Below are 23,890 nucleotides of genomic sequence, written 5' to 3'. Positions count from 1 at the left end.
CCAAATCTTTGAGTCCATAGGAGAAACTATTTGAAGCTTAGAATTTTAGTAAATAAACACATTTTCAGTTGAACAACTATAGGTTTTTACTATGGTGCTACAAAATAGAGATTTTGTAAAAATACAACACCTAGGAAAATTCCTTGGTATCCTCTAATCATCTAGCTTGATGTATTGACATTATTTGTGAAGTTGCTCTCTCAAGATCACCATGAATTATGTTGGGTTCTCTAATTGTCTTAGTGGAAGCATTGTCAATATTTATGAGGATGCTCTCTCTATTGACACAAAATAATTTGGAGGCTAAATTAAGCATTGGTTTGCTTTGGGTTTGAACATACAATTTCATATCCAATTAATAGAAAGATAGCATGCACAATGACTTGTCATAGTATAATGCAGTTCCTCCTCCCAATTTGATCTTGACTAAGAATCCTTTCATTAACAAAACAATAGTCTATCTAAGTGAACAATTAATTTCTTACTATATTACAATATAATATTTGAGATATCTTGATAGTTTACTCCATTGTTTGCATTCATGTCCTAGGCTTCTTGCCATAACAAGTAAAAATCACTAGCAAAAATCAATTCTATTTTGTGTATCTTAGATGGTTTGATCCAATAAAACTTTGAGTGCATAATTCAAGTGCACATTATAAAAGATAACCAACCCGCTTAGCCTTATAACCCTCTTACATCCTATTCATCATAAATGTACCAAAAGGAAATAAAACCAAATGTCATGATTTAGAAAAAAATTATCCTTTTTTTCAAAACAAACTGATATAAAAGTCTCTTTTTTGGAATTGATTGAACAACTAAAGCATAAATGTATTTTTATTTTTGTACTGGGGTAGCAATGATCAAGCACAAGATTGGGTGATGCACAAAAGATTATTTATAGATTTTGCCATGGTTTGCCATAAGTGGATTCATGCTTAATGTTGTGGCACTCAACTCATGTCATTGTTGGATAAACTATGTTTTATAAAATCTAAAAGGTGAAAGCATGATGTTAGGTTGGCTTGAAATCTCTACATTACAAAACTTCAATTCTCTTTAAACCAAACCTTAGTAAAACAAAGAAGGACAGACAAAAATGTCTTCCTAACATATGACATGTAAGTGACCCTTTCACACAACTTTTCAATCTCTTACTTTGACGGATGGATGCACTTCCCCACTTCCCCAAAATCATTTTCTTCATATGAGCTTGTCATCCTAATAAGGACTTAGCACATGAATGGAAATAGTACACTATTGTTTATCTAACATTTTTCTAGTGGAAAAGGTCCATTCTCATCCTAAATCCGCTAGGACATGTGCTAACCTGGAATATACTAGGATGGAAATAGCTCTTTTCCTCCCATCTTTCAAAAACCTAGAGTCCACTTTGGGTGTAGAATCCTTAGCAATGATGGGGTCAATAACACTCTATTCTTCTCATTAAAAACAAGGTGAATGATAATAAATCATTCATAAGGCTTGACGGAGATCCAAATAGCGAAAGAGGGGGAGAGGGAGAGAGAGAGAGAGAGAGAGAGAGAGATAGAGAGAGAGAGAGAGAGAGAGAGAGAGAGAGAGAGGGAGGGAGGGAGGGAGGGAGGGAGGAAGGGAGGGAGAGAGAGAGAGAGAGAGAGAGAGAGAGAGAGAGAGAGAGAGAGTCCCTGAAAATGTGGAGGAGAAAAATAGCAAGAAAAAATCGTGTAAAAATAAATAAATAAATATGGCCAATTTCGCTTTTGAATCACCTTCGCCTTCACTTAGGCTCCCTGTGGCAGGCAAAAAATTTGTTTAAAGTGGATTAGAGTAGAACCAAAGATCGACAACACGTCCAGAGGCCCTTAATTGATCGATTTAAATGTCTTTGTTAAAATGCATGTAAGAAGACCCTTAATGATCAATTTAAATGTCTTTTCCTTTTTCACAAACCTAGGGTCCCCTTTGGGGTGTAGAATTCTTAGCAATGATGGAGGTGTAGCAATGATGGGGTCAATACCACTCTATTCCCCTTATAAAATTGTTGGTTTACCTACACTTAGGCTAGTTACACACCCGCTAGATTGCAATATATTGGTTGGTGGTGGGTGGTATTGTGTATACACACTATTATGGGCTTGGTGGTTATGCTATAGAATGTGTGGTGGGTGGCCGTGAGTTCCAATCCCACCACATGTAGGTTGCATTTATTTTTGCAATGAAGAAATTCCCGCCCAAGTGCTTGGGTGGGAATTTCTTCATTGTAAACTTGGGTGGGTGCCTCACGGCCCCAATCGGGGCGCTCTAAAATTGCCTTCAAACTTGGGTGGCTGCCTAACATCGCGGCCCCAATTGGGACGCTCCAGTTGCGCTTGGGCAAGAATTTCTTCATTGCAAACTTGGGTGGGCGCCTAAAATTACGGCCCCAATTGGGGCGCCCCACTTGGCTTCAAACTCTAGTAGATGCCTTAAATCATGGCCCCAATTGGGATGCTCCAGTTGTGCCTAGAGAGACTAGGGTGGGCATCGAAAATTATGGCTGCAATTGGGGCACTCCGCTTGTCTTCAAACTTGGGTGGGCGCCTAAAATCGCGGCGGCGCTCCATGTGCACTTGGGCAGGAATTTCTTCGCTGTAAACATGGGAGGGCGCATAAGGGGTTTAGCACATGGGAATAAATAGGAAAAGGTGGTCCCAAGTGGTCCCATGCATATTTCTATCCTATTCTCATCCCACCATGTGCTAACAAAAAAGATGAATTCATTCATGTGACCTGCCCTAGATGGTGAGCGAAAAAGGGGGCGAATTGCAAGCTGAGAGGCTGAGAGAGAGAGAGAGAGAGAGAGAGAGAGAGAGGTGGAGAATTTCATGGGATTCTCATATGCACCTCCAATCAATGCATGCTAAAAAAAAGAGAAATTAAAATAACTAAATACTTGATTTTTCTCTTTGGAGGCCAAACGATTACTAAGGCCTACCCATTGGGGGCAAGCCAAAAAGAACTAGGTAGAAGAGGACACATGGCATCATTTCATGTGTTTAGGAGGTGGGGACCACGTGGGGACAAGGACACTTGTCATCCTCCCATGTTTTGGAAACCCTAAAAAAGGGGAATCCATTCTGGTTGCCAGGGTCTAGAGGCCAGGGTCCAGGATGGAAGAAAAAGTGCCTACTCCCATTCTAAATCCATCCTTAACCATTTGGTCTGGTGTAATGATGACAAAAAGATTCCCATTAAGGGTCTAGGATGGGTGTAATGATGACAAAAAGATTCCCATTAAGGGACTAAGATCTGGTGGCGCCAATTGGGGCATGCCAAGTGGCATGTGGCCATAAAGTGTGTTAACTAGCCTTATCCTTGGGGCATGCCAAGTGGCATGTGGCCATAAAGTGTGTTAACTAGCCTTATCCTTGGCCTATCACGTGTAAGCTAACTAGAAGAACGTGCATGAGCGTAATTTATGGGCAGTCTCTGTTTTGCTGATGAATTGAGCATCATTTTTGAGCAGTCTCTGTTTTGGGCAGTCTCTGTTTTGAAAGGGATTAGATGCCGGCATTGACGGCTCTAAGGTGAATTGGGTAGTCCCTTTTATCACAAGATGATAATTTATCACGAGCATTCTTTCGATCTGCTTGCTTTTATAACATCGTTCCAACATTACATCGATGCTGACTAAACATTGAGAGATCATCTTACGAATCTATGAATCTAGCTCATTGAATACAGCTTGTTTTAGGCTGTGCTTCGCTGTTTTGGAATTACGATCTCCCACTCTGTGATTGCGCAGGTTGAGTTAAGAGATCGAGGGCCCAAGATGAGGCCTCTGGGATGGTGGCTCGTTGCTGTGGGCGTGCTGCGACTTTCGTCCGTCTGGTTCGGGTTTTTCAACATATGGGCATTACGCGTTGCGGTCTTCTCTCAAACTTCCAGTAACTTTCGACTCACTGCGTGCATTGCGCAAATGAAAGAGAAAAATGTATCTTGGCATTGCACGTTGTTGCAAAGGTCACGAGCATTTTCATTGGTTTTCGGGCACCCTTTAGCCTTGTTATCTTTGCCCGAATAGATCAAAGTATTGTTTAAGACTTGTCTAGATCCTTCACCATTGCGTTCACCTGTAGACCTCTGACACATTTCTTTCTGAAATCGTCCTATTCCGAATTAAAAAATGGATGGACAATCGAACTTTTATTTTCGACATCCTTTCGAGTCAGGGGACGCAGCAACCCGGGGGTTAAAAAACCAGACGTTTCCTGTTTGCTCAATTCTTAGCGATTCTCGCTAAGATGATTTAAGCAAGGCCTAAATTCACGCAATTGTGAGAACTACCAGACTAGAGGAGGGTTGTGGTGATCAATACATGCGCTTGTAAGAAAATTAAAATTTACAGGTCTTGAAATAAAACTCACCGCAATCTAATCAGCACCTGGGCCAAACTTTCCAAAGGATATGCGAAAGACAATACAGGATGCCCAGGTGCTGCCATCTTACTTAGAGGTGCAGAACCCAGCTCACGGGGGATTATGCCAGTGAACTCAGAAACATATAAAAGTATGGTGTTCCCAATGGTTATCAAACATCACAGGAGAGTCACCATTAAAGCGTAGAAGTTGGGGTCGTGACTGATTATTCTGCAACCCAGTGGCTCCAATGTCCATCAATCTGCATACCTTCCCCTCTAGTCCTGGAACCTCAAAACCCTGTGGTTTCTCCAGATAGACCTCCTCTTCAAGTCTTCCTTTAAAATTGTAGATTTGATATCTATCCCATCCATACCGTCAAAGCCATACTGATGGTATTCATCCTTGCAACAAGTGCGAAAGGTCTCTCCCAAGCATTCCTGCACGTAGCCTTTAGCAACGGTAATTGAGAAGAGGGAGAGGATATCATGGACATGCATAAGATACATCACATCACAGGCATGACTGTTGCATCGACAGTTTATGCCGCTACTATCTTTATTCTGTTTGGCCATGGCTATCACCAATGAGCCATGGAATACAACTGAAGGCTTCCTTGAATGACAGAGGCTGAATACATCTGGTTCCTCAATGGAGAGGCTGGATCTGACTGTAGAGGCTAGGTTTTACTGCTCATGGCTGAATCTCGCTATGGCTGAGAACTGTTCTTACATAAGCACACTATATAGAGAAGCTATGGTGGCTGAAGGAGCTGCTAGGGAGGGGGCTGATGGCTGCTGAGGCTACTAGCTGAAGTGCTGTGCTAGTTGATGCTGGCTTGGAAGGTTCCTGTTTCACACCAATAGTGACAATGCTGAAATTGGACAATGTTTCTGGTGCAATTAGATGTGGATGCTTCTCTTTGTAGGAGGCTGGTAGATAAGACCATTAGGCGTGTTTCTGATGTTGCCAATCAACTACTCTCAAGACCAGCCATTGAAAGCCATTGGGCAATTCAAAACCCAACAGTTGCAAGGTACTATCACTGTCATTGGCAGACATGTTTTTTCAGGTATCCATTGTGTTGAGGATGGTGTAAATTGCACTATACCTCTAGGGCATTAGGGGCAAACCCTAACCCTAACCCTAAGGGGTTCACATGTATATCTTCTTGTTCATGTTCAATACAACTTAGTGTACATGTAGCTATATCGTGTGCACTCCTCTCTCTCCCCCTCTCTCACTTCCGCTATCATGGTCATCCTTCGCCTTTGGGAATAAAACCCAGAAGATAGGCCGAGGGGAAGAGAGAGGAAATGTGCAGAAAGTAAAGTCCACCTTGATCAAAGCCTGGTCGATCAAAAGATGACTGCATGGCGAACTGTGTGTATGGCTGCGTGTTGAACATGTCATGAGTCACCGTTGTGCAACTGCTCTGTAAGAAAGGCATCTGAATGTGAAGCTAGTCGGTGTAGCTGTGAAGAAAGAATCCGAGAGTTGTGGCAAACAAGAGTGTCACCAACCCAAAAGAACTGACAACAGTATGTGAGGTATGCTGCAATAGAACTATGATCTCTGTTAAATGATGTGGGACTGCATAGTCAGAGTTGACAGAGTGATCTAGGGCTGAAAATCTGGGGTCGAAGGTGTAGGTGTGATACGCTGCTTTGCTGAGGGAGAGGCCCGTGAAACTGACAAGGTATAAGAACCTGTCCAACCTGTATGATCAACTGTCATGAGCTGAAGGTCGTCTGATATGTGCATGGCTAAACATCCGTCGGCATGGGATGCAACATTTGGCGTAGGCTCTAAGAGTGTAAAAGGCCTAGAAGTGTGAATTACATCTGAAAAATCACAAGATGTCCCTGAGGCATATGTGGTTCCGAATGCTGATATAGGGACTAATGTGAAGTCCTGGATCCAACCACTAATCTGCATGAAGTATGGACTGCATACGACAGTCATAAGTGCATGCTGAAACACTGACGTTCCCCAGGTTGCGTGATGGCTAAACCTGATGATGTCCACTGCATTGGGGTAGGACCGCACTGATGCATAAGTATCCTCATGCTATCTGCTAATCGAAAGCGGTGGTGGTGATCACTGGATCCAAGGGTGGTACAATGCGGCATGACTGAGCTGATGCTGGAATGTCCTGAAGACTGATGTGCTGATATGAACTACTCGTGGAAATTGTGTCCAAGGATGTGATGAGCTCCGTATAAGAGGTGAAAGCATCAATGATGGATGCTCGAATGGTATCACCTGAGTAGCTGAATGCACTGTGGCAATATCTACGCATGTAGCTGGAGATGTGAGTGCCTCGTACTGAGGACTTACTGAATAATTGCATGATCACTGTAACTCCTGCTGAGTATCTGCATCTGTGGCAAAGGATGGAGTCGGATCCATGCATGAAGATGATGGTTGTGCATCATGAGAATTAGATTGTGCTGATATGAGTGGGACAGCCTTGTGCTGAGGGCTTACTGTCGAATATGCCTTATGTTGAGGGCTTACCGAGCAATGCGCCTCGTGCTGAGGGCTTACCGACAAATGTGCATGATCAGAATGTGTGGGCTGATCCATGCTAGCAAGTGAAGCATCTGTGTCCAATCGCTCAAGACCAATGAGACTCGAGTCTGCATCATAGATTGGTACATACCCTGTGGCAAGGAATAGTCGAAGAAGGTTCTCTTTTCACTCACGGATCTTGTCCGAAGTCATGACTAGTGTATCATCAACTGTGTGATGTGAATAGCTCCATGCTGGAGGCGGTCTGGTGCTTTGTGTAAGAGGCTTACCCGTGTATTGGCGAGAGTGTCTACCCATGAGAACACTGTGAAAAAGCTGCCATTGGGGGGCTTACACTCGAGCTGCCAATGGGGGCTTATGCTGAACATGTAAATTTGAACCAAACATGATGGGGAAACAACCATGTGCCAAGGATCAAGCTTGTAACATAATGATGACAACTGTGTGTCGGGAGTAGCTAAGAGGCTGTACAAGGCTGATGTGTGTGCGTGGAGGAACCAATGCCATAAAATAGTCAAGAATGTGTGACTTTACATGGGTGGCATGTGTGCGTGCAAATGTGCAACAATCCTGAATTTGAGAGAGGGATAACTTGGCCAAGAGTCACAGTGTGTGATGAAATGCCGAATGCGAAGAGATTGAGCTGGTGTCAGATGTGTGAATCTGTATACCGATGATAGATCCGATGAGACTGACGTTGGTAGGAATTAGTCGAGTAATGTGGCAATGGCTTACTTGGCTTGGTGGAGTTGGATCTCCTCTATGGCGGTGCTAGTCTACAGCTAGACTACACGTCGAAGCGCAAAATGCAGCAAATGAATTTTATTTGGATTCATTTTATGTGCTAGGTACGCTACAGTGGATCAGGAGGTGGTTCCAATGAAGAGGATTGAATGATGCTGACCTGTGGAAATCTCAGATGTGAAATCTGAGGTGATAGGTGCGTAGAGTGCAAGCTGATGAGCAATTTTGCTTTTTGGAGCGCTTTGAAATTCCATCTAGATCAAAAGATACAGCCCTCAAAAGGATAGCCAAATTTTGGTCACAAGAGAGGGCAAAATGATGATGGTGAGTGTGATGTGGCATGAGAGGTCACATGCTAATTACAATGTGTGCATGTGTAGAGGCAATTGTGCCTACAAGGCACTGATGATGTGGCATTGCAACGTGGCATGCTGAGGATAAGACTGCTTACGTGGCATGTGAGCATGTCAATGATGACGTGGCAAGGTCCCTGTGGGTTGCTGACGTGGACTACCACGTGATGTCATGGCAGAGGTGGCTTTGCTAACATGGAATAGCCAAGTGACGTGGTGCCAACGTGGCGATGCTGACGTGGTGGAGGTGCCACATGGCTGTTGCAATAAGGCTGCCACGTGGCAGACTATGAACCAAGCCCTATGATAGGCTGGAATCTTCACAGATTTCGAAAGAATCTAGAAGATTCTGTCACGGGCCCGTCGTCGTGGAGAGAGCCATCGCGGTTGTCATGTGTAGGCGTCGCTAGAGGCAATGGAGCTGCTTGGTTCGTCGATGCTGGGCTGAGGCACCATGGTACTTTGATCTTACCACAAGGTACTTCTACTTTCTGCCGGATATCTCTAGACTCAAGGCCGCGTGCTCCATCTCGAGAGTATGTAGACTTTATGTCTAGATCCTTCTACCTTACTGCCTGTGTACAGCCTAGGTAAGCAGCCCTCTGTGAGCTAAGTCTGCAGCTCCTCAGCCCAGTTCACCTTCTGGTCATATGCCCAAGGGCCAACTGGTGCTGCTCTGCTGCTCCATCCTGCTCCCTAGGGCCTGAAGTGCTGCTGCAAAAGCCGATGAATAAGGGCCTGAAGGCCCTCCTTTTATAGGCCCCCAAGGGGCTGTCAAAAAACCAACCAGCCAGCCTCATCCTGGCCGACCAGACTGGCCGAACAGTCTGCTTGCTGGCCGACTTGGTTGGCTGGTCCAACCAGCCCTATATAAGGGCCTTTGCCAGGCCCTTTTGGGCTGCTGCCTTTGTCCCTGTCTGCGCCTTTTGCAGGCCCATGTGCTGCTGCTCCATGGAGGCGCCTATTGGCCCTGCTCATGCTGCCACCTGTGCACCTCTGCCAGCCCCATGTGCTGCCCTTTGCAGGCGCCTTTTGCTGCGCCACATGCGGACTCTGTCCTGCCTCCTGTGCGCCTCTTTTAGGGGCCTGTTCCAGCCCGTACACGCCCGCCTTGCTGTGCCTCTGCCAGGCTGCTGTGCTGCCCACATGGCAGCCCCTGTAGCCCTTTTTCTTTGCTGTGAGGCGTTGCCCATGTGGCAACCTCCTCTCCGGGCATTTTCCCTGTGGGCAAATGCCCTAGGTCTCCCTCCCCCATGCTCTCCTCATATGGGGGCTTACAGATGGGAAGGTGACCTTTCCAACATGGATTGCCAGTACTTCTTCTGGTTTGTCCTTTGTATTTTGTGTGTGTGTGTGTGTGAGAGAGAGAGAGAGAGAGAGAGAGAGATGCAAGAATAAACTTAATAATTTGTTTTGTCAAAATGCAGTGACTGAAATCCATGGAAGGACTTTTGGAACCTGGACCCTCCTCACATGCACGCTATGCTTTCTCTGTGCAAGGAACTTACAAGATCGGCCATTATACATTGCAACACTTTTATCATTCGTTTATGCTTTTGGGCACTTTGCAATGGAATATTTTATTTATCAGACCATGGCAGGAAATAATTTCCTTACAGTGGGTTTTTTTGCAGGTATGTCATAATGTGGTTGAGTATGCCATTTTGCTATCTTTCATCAATGGGTTTTCTAAAATAAGTGTCTGGGACTATACATTTAAAATAGAAAAGACAACTACTATAGGATTCCAACTTAAGAATAAATCAAAATGGGAAACATTTAATGCAAGTGTCCTGAAAGGTGGGGTTTAAGGCCTTTTAAGCTTTATCTCAGGATGGTCCTCATTAGAGCACATCTTTATTGCATCAAGTTGCCTCTCCAGCATTATCATATCTGCGAGTGGTGAAATGCTATCTCACACATGCATAGAGTAGGTTTTTTTCCTTTAAAAAAAAAAAAAAAATCCTTCTATCAATGCTTTGAAAATGATACTAAAATCAGCTGCTGTGAGCACTGGTAAGAGAAGGAAAAAGTGACTGCATTGCAGCCAGCTTCTCCAGTCTCGGTTCACTATCTATGGTAATCAGTAGAGCAATTGCCAGCAACTAGTGTGGATTCCTCAATTTGTGAAAATATAGAAGATTCTTGCAAGTCAGACCTTGCATAAATGCTCACCATGCTTAGTTGTCTTGCTGGAACCCTCTGTACTAGCCGTTTAATCTGGTCCATGCACCCTCCGTGAAACCATCAGCAGGATGCAATGATGGCAGCAAGACTTAGTTCATAGCCAGGGCTCTGCCTGCAAGGGAGAGTTTGGTGGAACTCCAGTATAGAAGTTTACGTCGGACACTCTTCAAGGCTGGGGCATGGCATGCTTTTCTGAGGGTCTCCTCCAAACTGCCGGGTGCCTCTTCTCTGTTGGAAGGTTAGGGTCACCTCCCTCCCCAATTGTGAGTTCCCATGGGTTGGAACAAAGAGTGTAGGATTAGGGCTGCCATGTAGGCAGTAGATTGGCTGCACATGGGCAGTAAACATGCCTTAGTCTGCATCATAGCAGCCCTAATCGTACCCTTTCTGTCCCAATCCTGTCCTTCTTTCTGTCCCAACCTATGGTGTATGTCTCCTCCCTCATGTCCTCCTTATCTGGGGGTTTACAAGTGGGGAGCAACTCGAACTTGTCAAAAGTCTTTGTCATTAATCTCAACGATGACGCAGCCACGTCAAAAGCCTTCGCAATGAGGAATCCCCTTATTTCTGTATGGAAGGCTTTCGCCCTCCATTCTCCATGCAACTGAGAATTCATGTGCAAACGGCCATCCCAAAGCAATCTCTTGAAATCTCCAATGAAGTATTCAAGATACATACCTAAAACCATCCCAAAGCAATCTCTTGAAATCTCCAATGAAGTATTCAAGATACATACCTAAAACCTCTGTTTGGTGTTCCATTGGAGCAAGCCACGTATCTCCCAGAAGTACCCACCTGATGCAAACTCTTATGGAAGTGAATGTGAAAGAGGGATAGGCTGATTGCTTAGAGCATGCATGGAAGAAACAGGATCTCTTTATGGAGTTTCCCAATGCACAGCTCAATAATGATGATGGAGTCAAGGCTTTGAGCTTGCCAGAAGAAGTTTAGGCTATTCTAAGGCAAACAAGCCATTTCTTTCTAAATACTCCAGGAACTCTGAAGTTCTGACAGATCCAGCCAGCTGTAGAGCAATTACGTGGACATGAGGTCTCATTTTCAAAGACGATCACGAAGACCATGCTACACAACTTGAAGATAGCACGTGAGGGCAGGTCAAAATTATCGGCTCAATCCATGAGCATAGGATTGCACCCGTTGGGCATGAGCCTAAAGCAATGATGTGCCAGTGGGAAGAGGAGATGAGGAGGCTAAAGAGGAGGTGCTCTTTTTCTCCTTCACTACACGCATCGGACATCGTCTTCAGCTTCTTGCAGCTGCTCAGGCCCCTTTGAGAGAGCAGCATTGGGTAGGGCAGCGGGTGCCCCAAGAGGGGCCTAGCAATCACCAGAAAGATTCCCTTTTGTACAATTGCTGGTCCCTCAATGAAGAGGTATAAATATTGAACCGCTATGCTGAGACTATGGGGACGTGGCTAACTGTAGAGGCTATCGAGGAACTGATCCCAAAACAGGAGAGTACATGTCAAGGCTAGGGCTGCTGCTGGCTGTATGGGCTTTGGGGGCTGCTGTGGATGCTGCTGCTGAAGCTATGGCTGAGGAATCTGACTCCCTTTCTGCTGCAGGGTGTGATCCTGCTGGTGAAGCTACTGATGGTGCTGAATGAGGGGAAACACCTCCTTTTATAGCCCTGAAGGCTCTTGTAATTGCCATCTCACAAACTTTCTTTAACTGTCATTTTCTGATCTGTGAGTTTACAGGCTGATCTGAGTCTATAAATGCTGCTGCAGATCCCTATTGTGTTTCTGGGCCTGACCTATTCTGTGTCCCTGTAGAGCTGCCAGCTAGGCGGCCATGCCATGAGCTGCAGATCCCATAGATGAGGGGCCTTGGACTGTCTGTCTGTACCTATGGCTGCTGCTGAGTCATTGAGAGACAGGCTACTAACTACTTGTGGGTCAGTTTGGGTGGGATTGCCTAAGTTAGGACAGGAAGCTACGTCTTATACCTTGATTGGGGCTATGCTATATAAGCTGTGTCGAGATTTGGTTTTACATCATTGTATCTTGCTTCATGAAGTCTCAATGGTTATTCATGGGTGTCCGTGTCATGATGATGCATGTGGAGATCATTTTTCTAGATTAGTTATCGGACAAAAGGTGCTAATGCCAGGGTTTTGGTGGCGCTTGGCCCAATTAATCCACCTACTAAATGGGCCCATAATCAGTATATCCTAGTGGTTGTGAATTCCATCTGCACTCATGACCTGCATCATGGCAACATTGACTGATTTGGGATACCTGTGCCTGCAGTGGTGGATGTACTGCTGATGGAGGTACTGCTGGCTTGGGCATCCTCTTGCCTTGAAGCCTCCTCCTCCATGTTGGGGTTGGACTGTTCTGTGGGACTCATGGCTGTTTTGTTGGAGCGTGTCGTCACCATGCACTGGCTGTACTATCTGGATCTTGTGGATCTCCCACTTAGATTGAAGGATGGTGTGAAGTCATGGAGAGGCTACCTTAGGTAGAAGTTTTGGGAGTATAGGGTCATTGCTCCACCTGTAAGCGCACAAAGAAGGAGAGCTAAGGGGCTTGACACCTGCAAAATGTTGTGGGTAGATGCATCAGTAGGGGGATGGACTGCCACATGGGCAGTAGAAAGAGTTCCTTCTTGATGTAAGGCCTGGTCAGCAGATTGGGCTGACAGTAAGCCCATTTTATATGGGCTGATTGCAGGGCTGTGTGCAGCCCAGCCAAGAGGCCCTGAGAGCAAACTGTTCAGGTATAGTAGCAGGTACAAAGAGCTAGCTGGGCCAGCAAAAGAATCAGGCAACAAGGGCTGCCAAAGGCCTGTTTATACCTATAGGCAGCAACCGTTGGCCATTGGCAACAGGGTCGGGATCTACACACCAGGAGCTGACTGGGTTGGCAGAACCACAAGCAGCGGTTGGCCACATCTGGTCGGCCAGACCAGGCCCTTGGTTCAAGGTTGGTTGAGTCAGCAGGGCCTTGTGCTCTCTGCAGACAAAGCTCTAGGGTTGTTGCTCCTGCAAGAACTCCTTCAATTCTCAAGTTCCCTCTGCTCTGATGATCTGCAGGCTGAACTATGTATAGATCTCTGGAGCACTGCTGCACTTATGCACTCCACATTGCTCTCCAGCACTAAAGAGCAGATTTTGCAGGAGTGCTCTACCTAGAGCAGCTACTGAAGCCTAGACGAAGGCACGTGGCAGAAGAGGAAGAGTTTGCTTTAGAGGGTGCAGCAACAGAGCCATCTTTTGGTGCCTTACCTTGGTGATTGTTTGCTGAAGGTGTTGGTACATGTTGTGGTAGTTTTTGTACGTAACACCATTATATCTATTCTAGTTTTCTGTACATGTACAGTCTCCGTCACATCTGCGTTGCCGTCTTTACATGTGGTCTGTTCATGTATCTTGTGATATCGGGGTAATTCTTCCGCTGCATGTGAGCTCAAGCTACTGATAGCCCTGAATGAGGGAACAGGCCTTCTTTTAAAGCCCTGAAGGCTCTTGTAACTGGCATGTCAGACTGCTCTGTAACTGCCATTTTCACAGACTGGTCTGTGAGTTTACAGGCTGATCTGGGCCTATAAAAGCTGATGCAGATCCATATTGCTGTTTTGGGCCTGACCTGGTGGCTGCTGCTGGGCTGTTCCATACGTATTACTGCTGTACCACGTGACAGCATCACCTGAAAGATGCATGGTCGCCAGAACACACTTCTCGTTGTCCTTTGGGGGACCACGGAGAAGTAGCTCTCAAACTGATTCAGCCACATGATCAAAACCAATGGGTTTGTCTTGCCATTGTACCTTTGGAAGTAAGAATGATGACTTGACGGGCTTTTGACTCCTCTCTAGATTCTCTGTGGCTTGTGGTTTGATCAGAGATAGGAGTAGTGTTCGACCTTGTTCTTCATTTGCCTCTCGAGCCTTGTGTTCTCACTGCTCAGTCCTCTTTGGCCTTCTGAGACTTGCAGTCACATGCTTTCTTTGATTCCTGAACTCTTGTGCTTCCTTTGCTTTCTGTGTTGCCCAGATGTGCTATTCCTTGGCCTGTTGTCCCTTTCTTTCTTAGTGCAGTCCCGATCTTCCCTCATCTTTTAGAGTTGTAGTATCTGGACGAAGAGGTTTGTGGGCTTTTGTGCCAACATCTTCACCATGGACCTGTCCTCGGTGTTGGTGCTGCTGGTGGTGGAGTGCTTTTCGTGGGGCTCCACCCGGTGTGGATGTCGCTCTTCCTCCATGCTGGGGTTCCAAGGTGTCTCATTGCTCATGGTTGACCTGCCAAACCGTGTGGTGACCATCCATTGACGAACCTTCCATGACTGGTACCTTACACTCTCAGGATAAAAATTCTGAAGCAATGTAACCAGGCGAGGAAACTCACTCACTCTCTTTCTAGCCTGTTATCTAACTGTAAGTGCGGATGTATGTACTGAGTTGAAAGGTACACAAACACACGTGCTTGCATATGTGTATGTTGTGAGGATTGGGTTGCAACCGCCCCCCCTCCATAGAGAGTATTTTCTGTTTCTATTAGTGTTTTGCTAATAGGCTGAATACAATTCTTTGCCCAAAAGACTGAGAAAGACAACCGTAAATGAAGGGTGGTCCCTTCCTAAAGGCGGAGATGGAGATGAGGCTGCTGGTGTTGTACCGAAGGCTGAGGCTGCTGGTGTTGTACTGAAGGCTGCAGGGGCTGTTGGAGAATGAGCGAGGGAGGAGTCTTTTATATAGGCTTTGGATCCCTTCCCTCTTGCTGGGCCGACTGGAGCCCTGATATGGGCCAACCAGTCTGCTGGCTGACCCCGCCTGTGGAACCCGACTGCGTGTGCTTCTGTGTGCAACAAATCCCGACCTGCCACATGGCAATTGGGTACTGCCTCTGTCCCACCTGCAGTACCCAACTGCCACGGGGCAGGTCAGGATTGGTTGCACACTGTAGTACACCCAGTCCTGACTATGGGCCAACCAGTCTGCTGGCCTACCCCGCCTGTGGAACCCAACTGGATGTGCTACTGTGTGTTGGGTACTGCTGCCTCTGTCCCACCTGCTGTACATCCACATGGCAACCCTGGAGTGGCTGCTGACAGCTCTGCATCAGCAGCTGTACATATTGGTGTCAGCCACTGTTCATGCTGATGCCATCCCTGTACTTGCTGCTGATTGTGCAGGCCATGGGGCAGCCTTCATGGCCATGGGGGCTTGTTTGCTGTTGCAGTCCTGCTGTCTGCTGCTGTGGTGTGCCACCTAGGCAGCCATTCATGGGCTGCAGATGCCCATGTCATGAGGGGAGGGGGCAAGCTGAGTGGGAGGAAGCGAATGGAGGTCTCTCTCGAAAAACGAGAGATAGGGGTACTAGGAGTTTATCTGAGCCGTTTCACAAAATCTTACAGCATAGTAACTACATATAGATTTGCACCTTGCCATGCATGGTCTGCAGCTTCCTGTTTGACCAGTCTGCAATCCACACAAATGATTGGGGATTTCATTGGCATTAGCCTATAACTTGTCTAGCAATTCATCCAGATTTATTTGACCTTATGAATGCCGAGATGACATAGACAATTTGGATTTATACTAATATCTCAGCACTGAAGGGAGGATCTCGTTGCCTCAGTTTGCATGAAATGACATGGCTAATTGTACCATTTACAAAATTTGGCTTGATCCTTCACAGCCAATCACAGATTGTGTGTCGTCTATTGCCCAAAAAACTAGTTTCTAGATGAGTATTTTTGTATCAAACCTATGTTTGATCTTTTCCTTCTAGCTGAATTTTTTGAAGAGTCTGACAATGAAGCATCTTCTTTTGACAGGCACGTCTCTGGCTTGGATGCTGTGGGACTGGAACAAAACAGGATCTAACTATTGAAATAAACTAGATTGAGTTTCTTCATTTATGTTGGATAATGAGGATGAAAAATAAAAGCTTTTGATGGATGAAACAAAAGTATTCCAATGTGAAGTTATGGTACCTTTATCCTTCAACAACCTACTGATTGTTTAATGGAATAGAGTGAGGCGTCTGCAGGCCTATAGGGGAGAAGAATTTGTTTGGTGCCCTTCCCTTTGAAAAATGTGGGTTTAAATGTTTACTGCCTGCTTTGTTTGGGCATTTGAGCTTTATCACTCTGGCCAAAACATTATTGGTTTGGATATTTATGGGCTAATTTATTTTTGAAACAAAAGTTGTCCTTATGGAATTTGGAACTAGGCACTTGTTTATTGGAGTGGACTTTTCAGTGTAGGAGTCGGTGTAGAATGGTCAGGCTCTTAACACCTCATCCTTTATCGTGACTTGAATCACATTTCTTCTTCGTGCATCATGGATCTTACAGTGCATTTTTCTTTATATATATGACGCTGCTCCTTACAAATCTATTCGGCTTAGAGATTCGTATCTGGTGTCCATTGTGCAGTTGACATGATGGGCTTTGTGAGTAGGATCTCATCACATCAGAGTTGCTTACTGTTATCAGGGCTGGGGCTCAAAATCAACCTACTTGTTGTATGCTGCTCAATGTATTATGTGTGAAAATGCTTATGGATATATGAAAGAACCTGTCTTGGTTGCATAAAATCTTGGCCGAGAGGACCAAAGCAGTGTTAGAAGGGAGACCAAAAACAAGTTTCCCAACCCTCAACTACCTAAGTCAAAGCAACCTAGGGAAGAAGTATAAGACCTAGCTAGCAAACAGCCAGATGAAGAATTAACGCTAGTCAACAACTTGTGCGCCTGTTGGTCTACTATTTCTGTGTATTCTAGTATATTCATAAACATTTTAAGCTACAGGAAACCTAATAATGTTCGTCTGGCAACAACCAGTTTGTCTGACTGGTGTTGCTTGAGTTGAGCCTTTATCTTGATTCAATGACTGAATTACATTTCTTTCTGTAGAATGGACAAAAGCTTTTGCATGAATCAGGGATCTTAAAGTGCATGTATCTATACAAATACGACCTGCTAATCTACTTGACAGAAGTAGAGGTTAGTAGCTGACATGGTCATTGCACAGTTTGGAATGATGGGCTTTGTGATTAGAGCTTCATACTTGTATTAGAGGAGCTACTAGAGGAGCTACAAGTCAATCTAGTCTATTTATGCATGCATTATCTTAGGTCTGAAGCATTATCATTGATATAGCAAAGAACTCTATCTATGGTTCCATAAATCTTGTCTGTAAGGGCCAAAGCAATGTTTGAATTCAAAGAAAAGCCAACTTCCCCAACTCTCAGCCAACTAAATCAAAGGAACTGAAGAAGGATGTATGGAAATTTTAGCTAGCAAATGGCCAGACTGGAAAGCAATGCCACAGTCAACAACGTATGTGGAAAATGGAAAGTACTGTCTCCAAGTCTGCAGGAGGTGCTTGTGTAGGTTTGAACAACCTTGGAATTGCAATAGATCTTTTTTTCCAAAAGACTGACAAGCAGGGTATGAAATCTGTCGTCCTTTTTGGAAAGTTTCTAGTTTGAAGTGGAGCATCTTGCCCTAAATTTCCACGTGTCTCAATTCTACATAAATTCTACATCCCTAGTAAACCAAGATGAGCATTCATACTCTTTGTTTGTAGTCTGCAAAAATACTTATTTCTGATTGGAAAGACTCCAAATTAAGGGTTTATCAAAACCAAGCTATGAATGTTTTAAGGGCTGATCTACAAATCTGGTTACTCCCCAATGTAGATGCTAGGGTTTGCTTAGCTACTCCTTATTTTCAATCTCTTGCATCTTATGTGTGCATATGTTGTTACTTAGATGATAGGATTCTTTTATTTTGTCACTTGTGGTGTTTGTTGTCATTGGTCTTACTTTTGGATTTTAGTATGGTTGTATTTCAGATGATCATTAACCTTTTCCTCTTGCAAAATTTCTTGACTTCTTTTTTGGAAAGGAGTGGAATAGACAAAAAGAGTAGTTTGCATGGACATAAAGAGCGCATTACTATTGTACGATCAGAAAACTATTGTTTATTGCAATTTAGCTTTCAATATGTTAAAAAATAATAATGGCAGAAGATGGTTAAAGCTAATTCTCAATTCTTCTTCACTTACTTTGGAATAGAATTGTCTAGTTGACCTTGCCTTCTTCATCCTTGTACTCCAAGCTTCAGTGGCGTGATGGTACCCCTCAACTAGGGGGTTTGTTCCTCTTGTCATCACTCCATATCTCTTTTTTTTTTTTCTTGATTTTCGCTTTGCAAGGAGATGGCAGACATAGTCCGCCTCTTTTCCTCATTTATTTTCTCCTTCTCTGATTGAAGAATTGTATGAATGAACGTCTACTTTGCTTAATCAATAGGTTGAATGTTTGCTTGCCGTTCTTTTCTCCTCCTCTAGTTGAGGAGTTGTGTGAATGAATGTATACTTGGCTATGCCAATAGGTTCAGCTCTATTGAGCCATTGAACTAAACTTGTTTAATTGTTTCTATGCTTTTATTGTAAGGCTTCACTAGAGAGCCCTTTAGAAGGAAGACTTAAAGCCAATGAAGGAACTTGATTGTACAAAGGGTGAAAAATATGCTCACTCATTAAAAGGAGGATGATATATGTGGGGGGGATGGAATTTTGAGCATTGGTAGCTAAATGGACACTGCATAAGAAGCCAATGAAGGAACTTGATTGTACAAAGGGAGAAAAATATGCTCACTCATTAAAAGAAGGATGATATATGTGGGGGGGATGGAATTTTGAGCATTGGTAGCTAAAGGGAAACTCCATAAGAAGCCAACGACATAGAGATAATTTGATTGTGGACTCATCCAAAAGAACCTGCTATGGCAAGATCTCTAAGTAGGAGGCTAGAATTGTGTTGGACTCTAGATTGATGGGTTCATCAACATGATACTAAATGGGTCGGCAAATTCTTGGTGATGTGCTTGCCCAAAAACTTTACCCTGTGTAGTAAAACAAGATTTGCAATTTTGCAAGTTCTTAGGAGGATTGGAGATCCAATCTTTTGGTCGTGTGACAAAAACTTTAGCTTGTGCATTAAAATAAGATTTGCAATGTTGCAAGTTTCTAAGAGGATTGGCGCTCTAGGAGACTTTGGAGGGAAAATCAAATTTGTGGTATGATTTTGGTCCCTCGATAAGTGAACTTCTATCATAGAATTGTGATGACAAGTTGGAGCCTAAGCATTAGAAAAAATCAGAGCTCATTTTGAGGCCTTTTAACCAATAAAAGGAGGGCCAACGTAATGTTGAAAAAAATCCCAAAAAGAAAAGAAAAAGAATTACCGTCGAGTTCACATTAAATAAGGATACTTGAGTTACTTTATTATACCTGACATATGCTGCAGAATTTGGTATATCTGACATCACCGTTTGGAGCGGGCGAAAACCCTCGGACTGACTTTTGAAACGTTGAAAACAGACCCCCAGAGGTCTAAAAAAGGCCAAGAAGGCCCAGAAAGCGAGATGTACAAATGAAAGCGATTAGACAGGTTGGCCAAGGCCCGAAAAACTAGTTGTACAACTAAAAGCGACCTGACAGGTTTTTCGAGCCTTGGCCAACCTATCTAATCGCTTTCATTTGTACGACTGGTTTTTCGGATGCATCGGTGATGTCAGAAATACCAAATTATGCACCATACATCAGTGGTGTTATGCTATATTTTATTGTTTTAGAGGAAAAAAAAATGAAGAAATTGTGAATTTCTCTCAGGGCCCCAAAATGAGCTCCCTTTTTTCCTAATGAGCATGTTGAATTACTGTAAGGATTTGGAAAAAGATGTTAGCTCAACACAATTTGCAAGGTTTAAAATTTTTAGGAGGATCAAAGTTTTAAGAGCCTTAGGGAGGGGAATCAAACTTGTAATATGAGTTTGGTCACTTCCATTGTGACATGGGGTTAAGTATGCTTAAGGTAGATAATTATGGTGTTGCGGATCTATCTTGAATTTTCTAACTCCAAGAGTTAGGTTGTTTTGTCGTGAAGAGTACCGACCGCTATTGATGGGCCAGGGAACGGCCCAAGGGATTCATTCTTAGAAAAAATTGGACATCTTTGCATGCATGTACCTTGAGAAAACCCCCTATGTACGTTTCTAGTGAGATAATAAAACACCCTTATTTCCACTCTCATATAACTATGTGGGTATTAATTAGCTAGACTTTGTAAGACCACCTTTATGTGAGGAGAAGGCATTGATTACTAGGTACCAATTTAAACACTAGATGGAGGCCACAATGTGGCTTGGTGGTCATAGGTAGGAGCATTAGCTAGGGTTCAGGGAATCATCCTGCTTAGGGCTCCCAAGGTCCCTTGGCAAGGTTTCAGGGACGGGAGCCCTCGAGCCAATGGTATGGCTTCCTTAATAAGGAGCTGCGGTTTAGTTGGCTACCAACCTAAGGTTGACTAGTGACTAAGCATTGATTGACCTCCCAATAGAGGGGCTATAATGATAGCTCATGTAGCCCATCTGAATTCATTTTCTATCACGTACAACCTTCACCCTTTATTGAATCTATTGTTTGTATGTGCCTGACATACAACCTCCATCCTCTACTATTTCTAGCACACCATTGAAGCTTCTTCACCAAAGCACATAGCTAGGAAGTGGCTGCCATCTATTGCACTGATTTACAGTAATACAATTTTATTCTCCTCTCTCTCTCTCTTTCTCTCTCTCTCTTTCACCCACACACACACACACACTCTTTTTTTTTTTAATAATAAAATTCTTTACTGTCACACACACTCTCTCTCTCTCTCTCTCACACACACACACACACATTTCCCTCCCCACCCCCCCACACACACATTCTCTCTCTCTCTCTCTCTCTCTCTCTCTCTTTTTAGTTGCATTATTCTCTATTATTCCTTAAATTCTCTATATTTTTCTTTTAATTTCTTGTTAATTTTCTTTCAAATTTTTAATTTTTTAAATTTTCTTTTAAAAATTTATTATTCCATTCCCTTTTTCTTTTTCTCCCCCCTTTTTTTGTTTCTATTTTTTTCTATTTTAGTTATGTCCTATTCTACTCTCTCTATATATATATATGTGTATTTATTCATAATTCTTATGTTATTTTCTACCTAATCAACTATATTGTATTATAAAGTCCTAGTTCCCTAACCTTATTAAACCATGTTTCATAATTTCCTTTTGTTAATTCATTTTTGTAGTCTTGCTCTTATTATTCCTTATGCCCTTATCTTCCATTTACTCTATTATGTCTAAATCCAAACCCCCCCCACCACTTGCCTCACGTTTTTTTCCCAATTGGCACTCAAATGTATCCCTAGAGCCACCTAAAAGGCTCGCCTTTCTAGAACATCTAATAAACCACCCCCCCTCCCCCCCACCGCATTATGTAGTACTTTCCACTTGGCACACAGTTTATTATGCCTACATGCCCGCTTCCCTAAAAACATTTATTTAACCTAACTATCCTACCCAACTACTTAGCCTATACAAGTACCTTTGCTACCCTAAGCTTCTACCTAGTTATACTACTCGTTGCACTATGCTACTACCTGCAGTGCTACGCTACTCCTCGCTGTGCATGCCCTCTACTCTATGGCTACCTGCGTCGTACTTCCGCCCTGCCCTTCCTGAGCTCTGAGTACACCCCCTACAGTTGCTTGTACTGCTCGCAACCCCCTCGAGTGCAATGCGCTCCTAGCCTCCCTGTTACAGACCATCGACCCCCATAGCCCTGACTACTGCTGCTACTGTATTGCCCTACACTACGCTGCTCCTCGACTATTGTGCGACCTAAACGAAGAGATCCGCAATCCCTCGTGCACCGTTGCGCCCTCATTACGCGCCCTCATTACCCGCACGAGCCATGGGCTCTTCCAAAGGTTACCAACCTTTAATAGCAAGCCATCATTTTTTTCTCTTCTCATTGTTTACACATTTTTTTCGGTTGCTCTTTATTTATATTTATTATTCTTTTTACATTTTTACATTTCTTGTGTACTTACTTATATATGTCATATATATTTTAAATAATGTATGTTTAGTCTTTATGTTGAGTTTCTATTTATAGGTAAAAACCTTTCTATAATTTTCAATGAAGGTTTAAATACGTCTCTTCTCTACACTCTACTAAATTTATTGAAAAGTTACCTACCAGTGCACTTTTTCTGTTTTTTACGCCTATATATATATACTTTAACATTTCCATGTGCACTATTACATTTTAGTTGCTCTAATTTTATCTAAACTCGTGAAAATGTTTATAAATTCTTCTTTTATTTATACATATATATATATATATACAAGTCTTTTCAATTCCCCCGCCCCCTCAGCTAGCTTGCAGACTTGTGTTTATTGGGTCAGTTTTTTCCATTTAATTCATGAAGGATGGCCTTTTATTAAGCGATTTCTTAAGCACTTAATTACTGGTGGACTACAAGTGGACATAATATCTTCCCTTCTCTTTCAGCGGGGATTGTAAAAGGTTTTTTCCACCTTCTACCATAATTTTCCCTGGCAATTCTAAAGATTGATTTCTTAAATAATTGTGGTAGACTTACACATTTTAAATTTGTTATTTTTTCTCTTTGGTTTATCAAATAGTAAGATGAGATTGACTACTAAGGGTTGGATTACCCCCCATTGCAAGTTTTCTTTTAAGGGCAAGGATTATGGTCTCACACGCTTTGGTGGCAGACTAATATGATGGACTTGTGACACTATTAGTACATGAAACATGGTATCTGAATTATTATTATTTTTATTTGCTTGACGGATTAAACACTTTTGTATACATACCAAGATGGACTCAAAGGAAATTCCAGGGACAAACTCAAACAAATTCCGTAAGACTGCTAGGATGTCTGCAAACAAAGACCCTGCCAAAATAGCCCTTATTTCTAAAATATTGGAGGATGCACAGAGGAAAAGAGAAACAGGTGGACAAGAGAATAGAACTAGACCATTTTTGTTTTGGAAAGCAAAATGCAAGGAAAATTAGGGAAGTCATAACATCCGGTTCCTTTCGATGAGTGGACTTGGTGCTTGGCTACCTGACGGATTCAACACTTTTTTTATACATATTTTATGTTTACCCATTAGATGAGAAATATATTACCCACCCTTAATTAAGCATCGTGTGCCGTGTTTTTTAAAAGGTTTTATTTTTTAAACACACACACACACACACACACACGCATCCATAAAGATCTTGTTTTTGTATTGCATGCAAAATTGTATTTTGCTATAGTTAAGGCTATATTGCCTTTCTACATACTAAACCCCCACAAGGGTTAGCTATCTTAGTGGTTAAGGATTACCTCTTTGGTTGGTGTTGGTCTCGGGTTTAATTCCCATCTCGAACTCTACGTAATTTTGTGGGAGTTTAATAAAATCCAAATACTTTGATTAAGGTCATGTGTGCATGCTAATTGCCACATTAGCATCCACAGAAATAGCGCCACATCATTTAGATGACACATCCATATAGAGTCACAACAACAAGGGTTCTCATGATACATGGCTTAAGAACTAGAAAATCTTGGTTTTCAACGTGCCAAGCGTAGATAAAATTGACCAAACTTAAAAGTGGAATTTCAACAATTTGAGTAGCTTAGCTTAAAACTCACCTAGGGTTAGTTTAAAGTTACAAGGAAAAACTCCAAAAAATCAAAGGTTCAAGATACCCTCAAGTTTTCTTGAATTGTGGACTTTTTTATTTGCATTTCATTTGGCCAAAATTTGTGAAGTTTAAGACCCACATTGAACATTTTTAAAT

At 43.2% G+C, this 23,890-nt stretch overlaps 1 protein-coding gene across 1 annotated transcript; it reads left to right on the top strand.

Moving 5' to 3' along the window:
* Positions 1 to 3,396: 3,396 nt before the first annotated feature.
* Positions 3,397 to 16,485, top strand: ERG28 (ergosterol biosynthesis protein). The gene is made up of 4 exons (XM_087382754.1): positions 3,397 to 3,551; positions 3,770 to 3,911; positions 9,442 to 9,648; positions 16,002 to 16,485. Exons 2-4 carry the CDS (start codon positions 3,797 to 3,799, stop codon positions 16,055 to 16,057), a joined length of 378 nt encoding a protein of 125 aa, XP_087238880.1. The 5' UTR covers positions 3,397 to 3,551; positions 3,770 to 3,796; the 3' UTR covers positions 16,058 to 16,485.
* Positions 16,486 to 23,890: the final 7,405 nt, after the last annotated feature.

The sequence above is a fragment of the Dipteris shenzhenensis genome, chromosome 12, assembly GCF_047967505.1.
Source record: "Dipteris shenzhenensis isolate YYH24624 ecotype China chromosome 12, Dip_SZ_1.0, whole genome shotgun sequence".
Classification (NCBI taxonomy): Eukaryota; Viridiplantae; Streptophyta; class Polypodiopsida; order Gleicheniales; family Dipteridaceae; genus Dipteris; species Dipteris shenzhenensis.
The sequence above is the reverse complement of the archived record's forward strand: the minus strand, read 5'-3'. Positions and strand labels throughout refer to the sequence as shown.

What these genes read in the sequence shown, in the direction of transcription:
- ERG28 (XM_087382754.1), top strand. Translation starts at nt 3,797, where the DNA reads ATGAGGCCTCTGGGATGGTGGCTCGTTGCTGTGGGCGTGCTGCGACTT. An exon ending in GGTCTTCTCTCAAACTTCCA is followed by an intron (nt 3,912 to 9,441) that starts GTAACTTTCGAC and finishes GTCAAAATGCAG; the next exon opens with TGACTGAAATCCATGGAAGG. An exon ending in TACAGTGGGTTTTTTTGCAG is followed by an intron (nt 9,649 to 16,001) that starts GTATGTCATAAT and finishes TTCTTTTGACAG; the next exon opens with GCACGTCTCTGGCTTGGATG.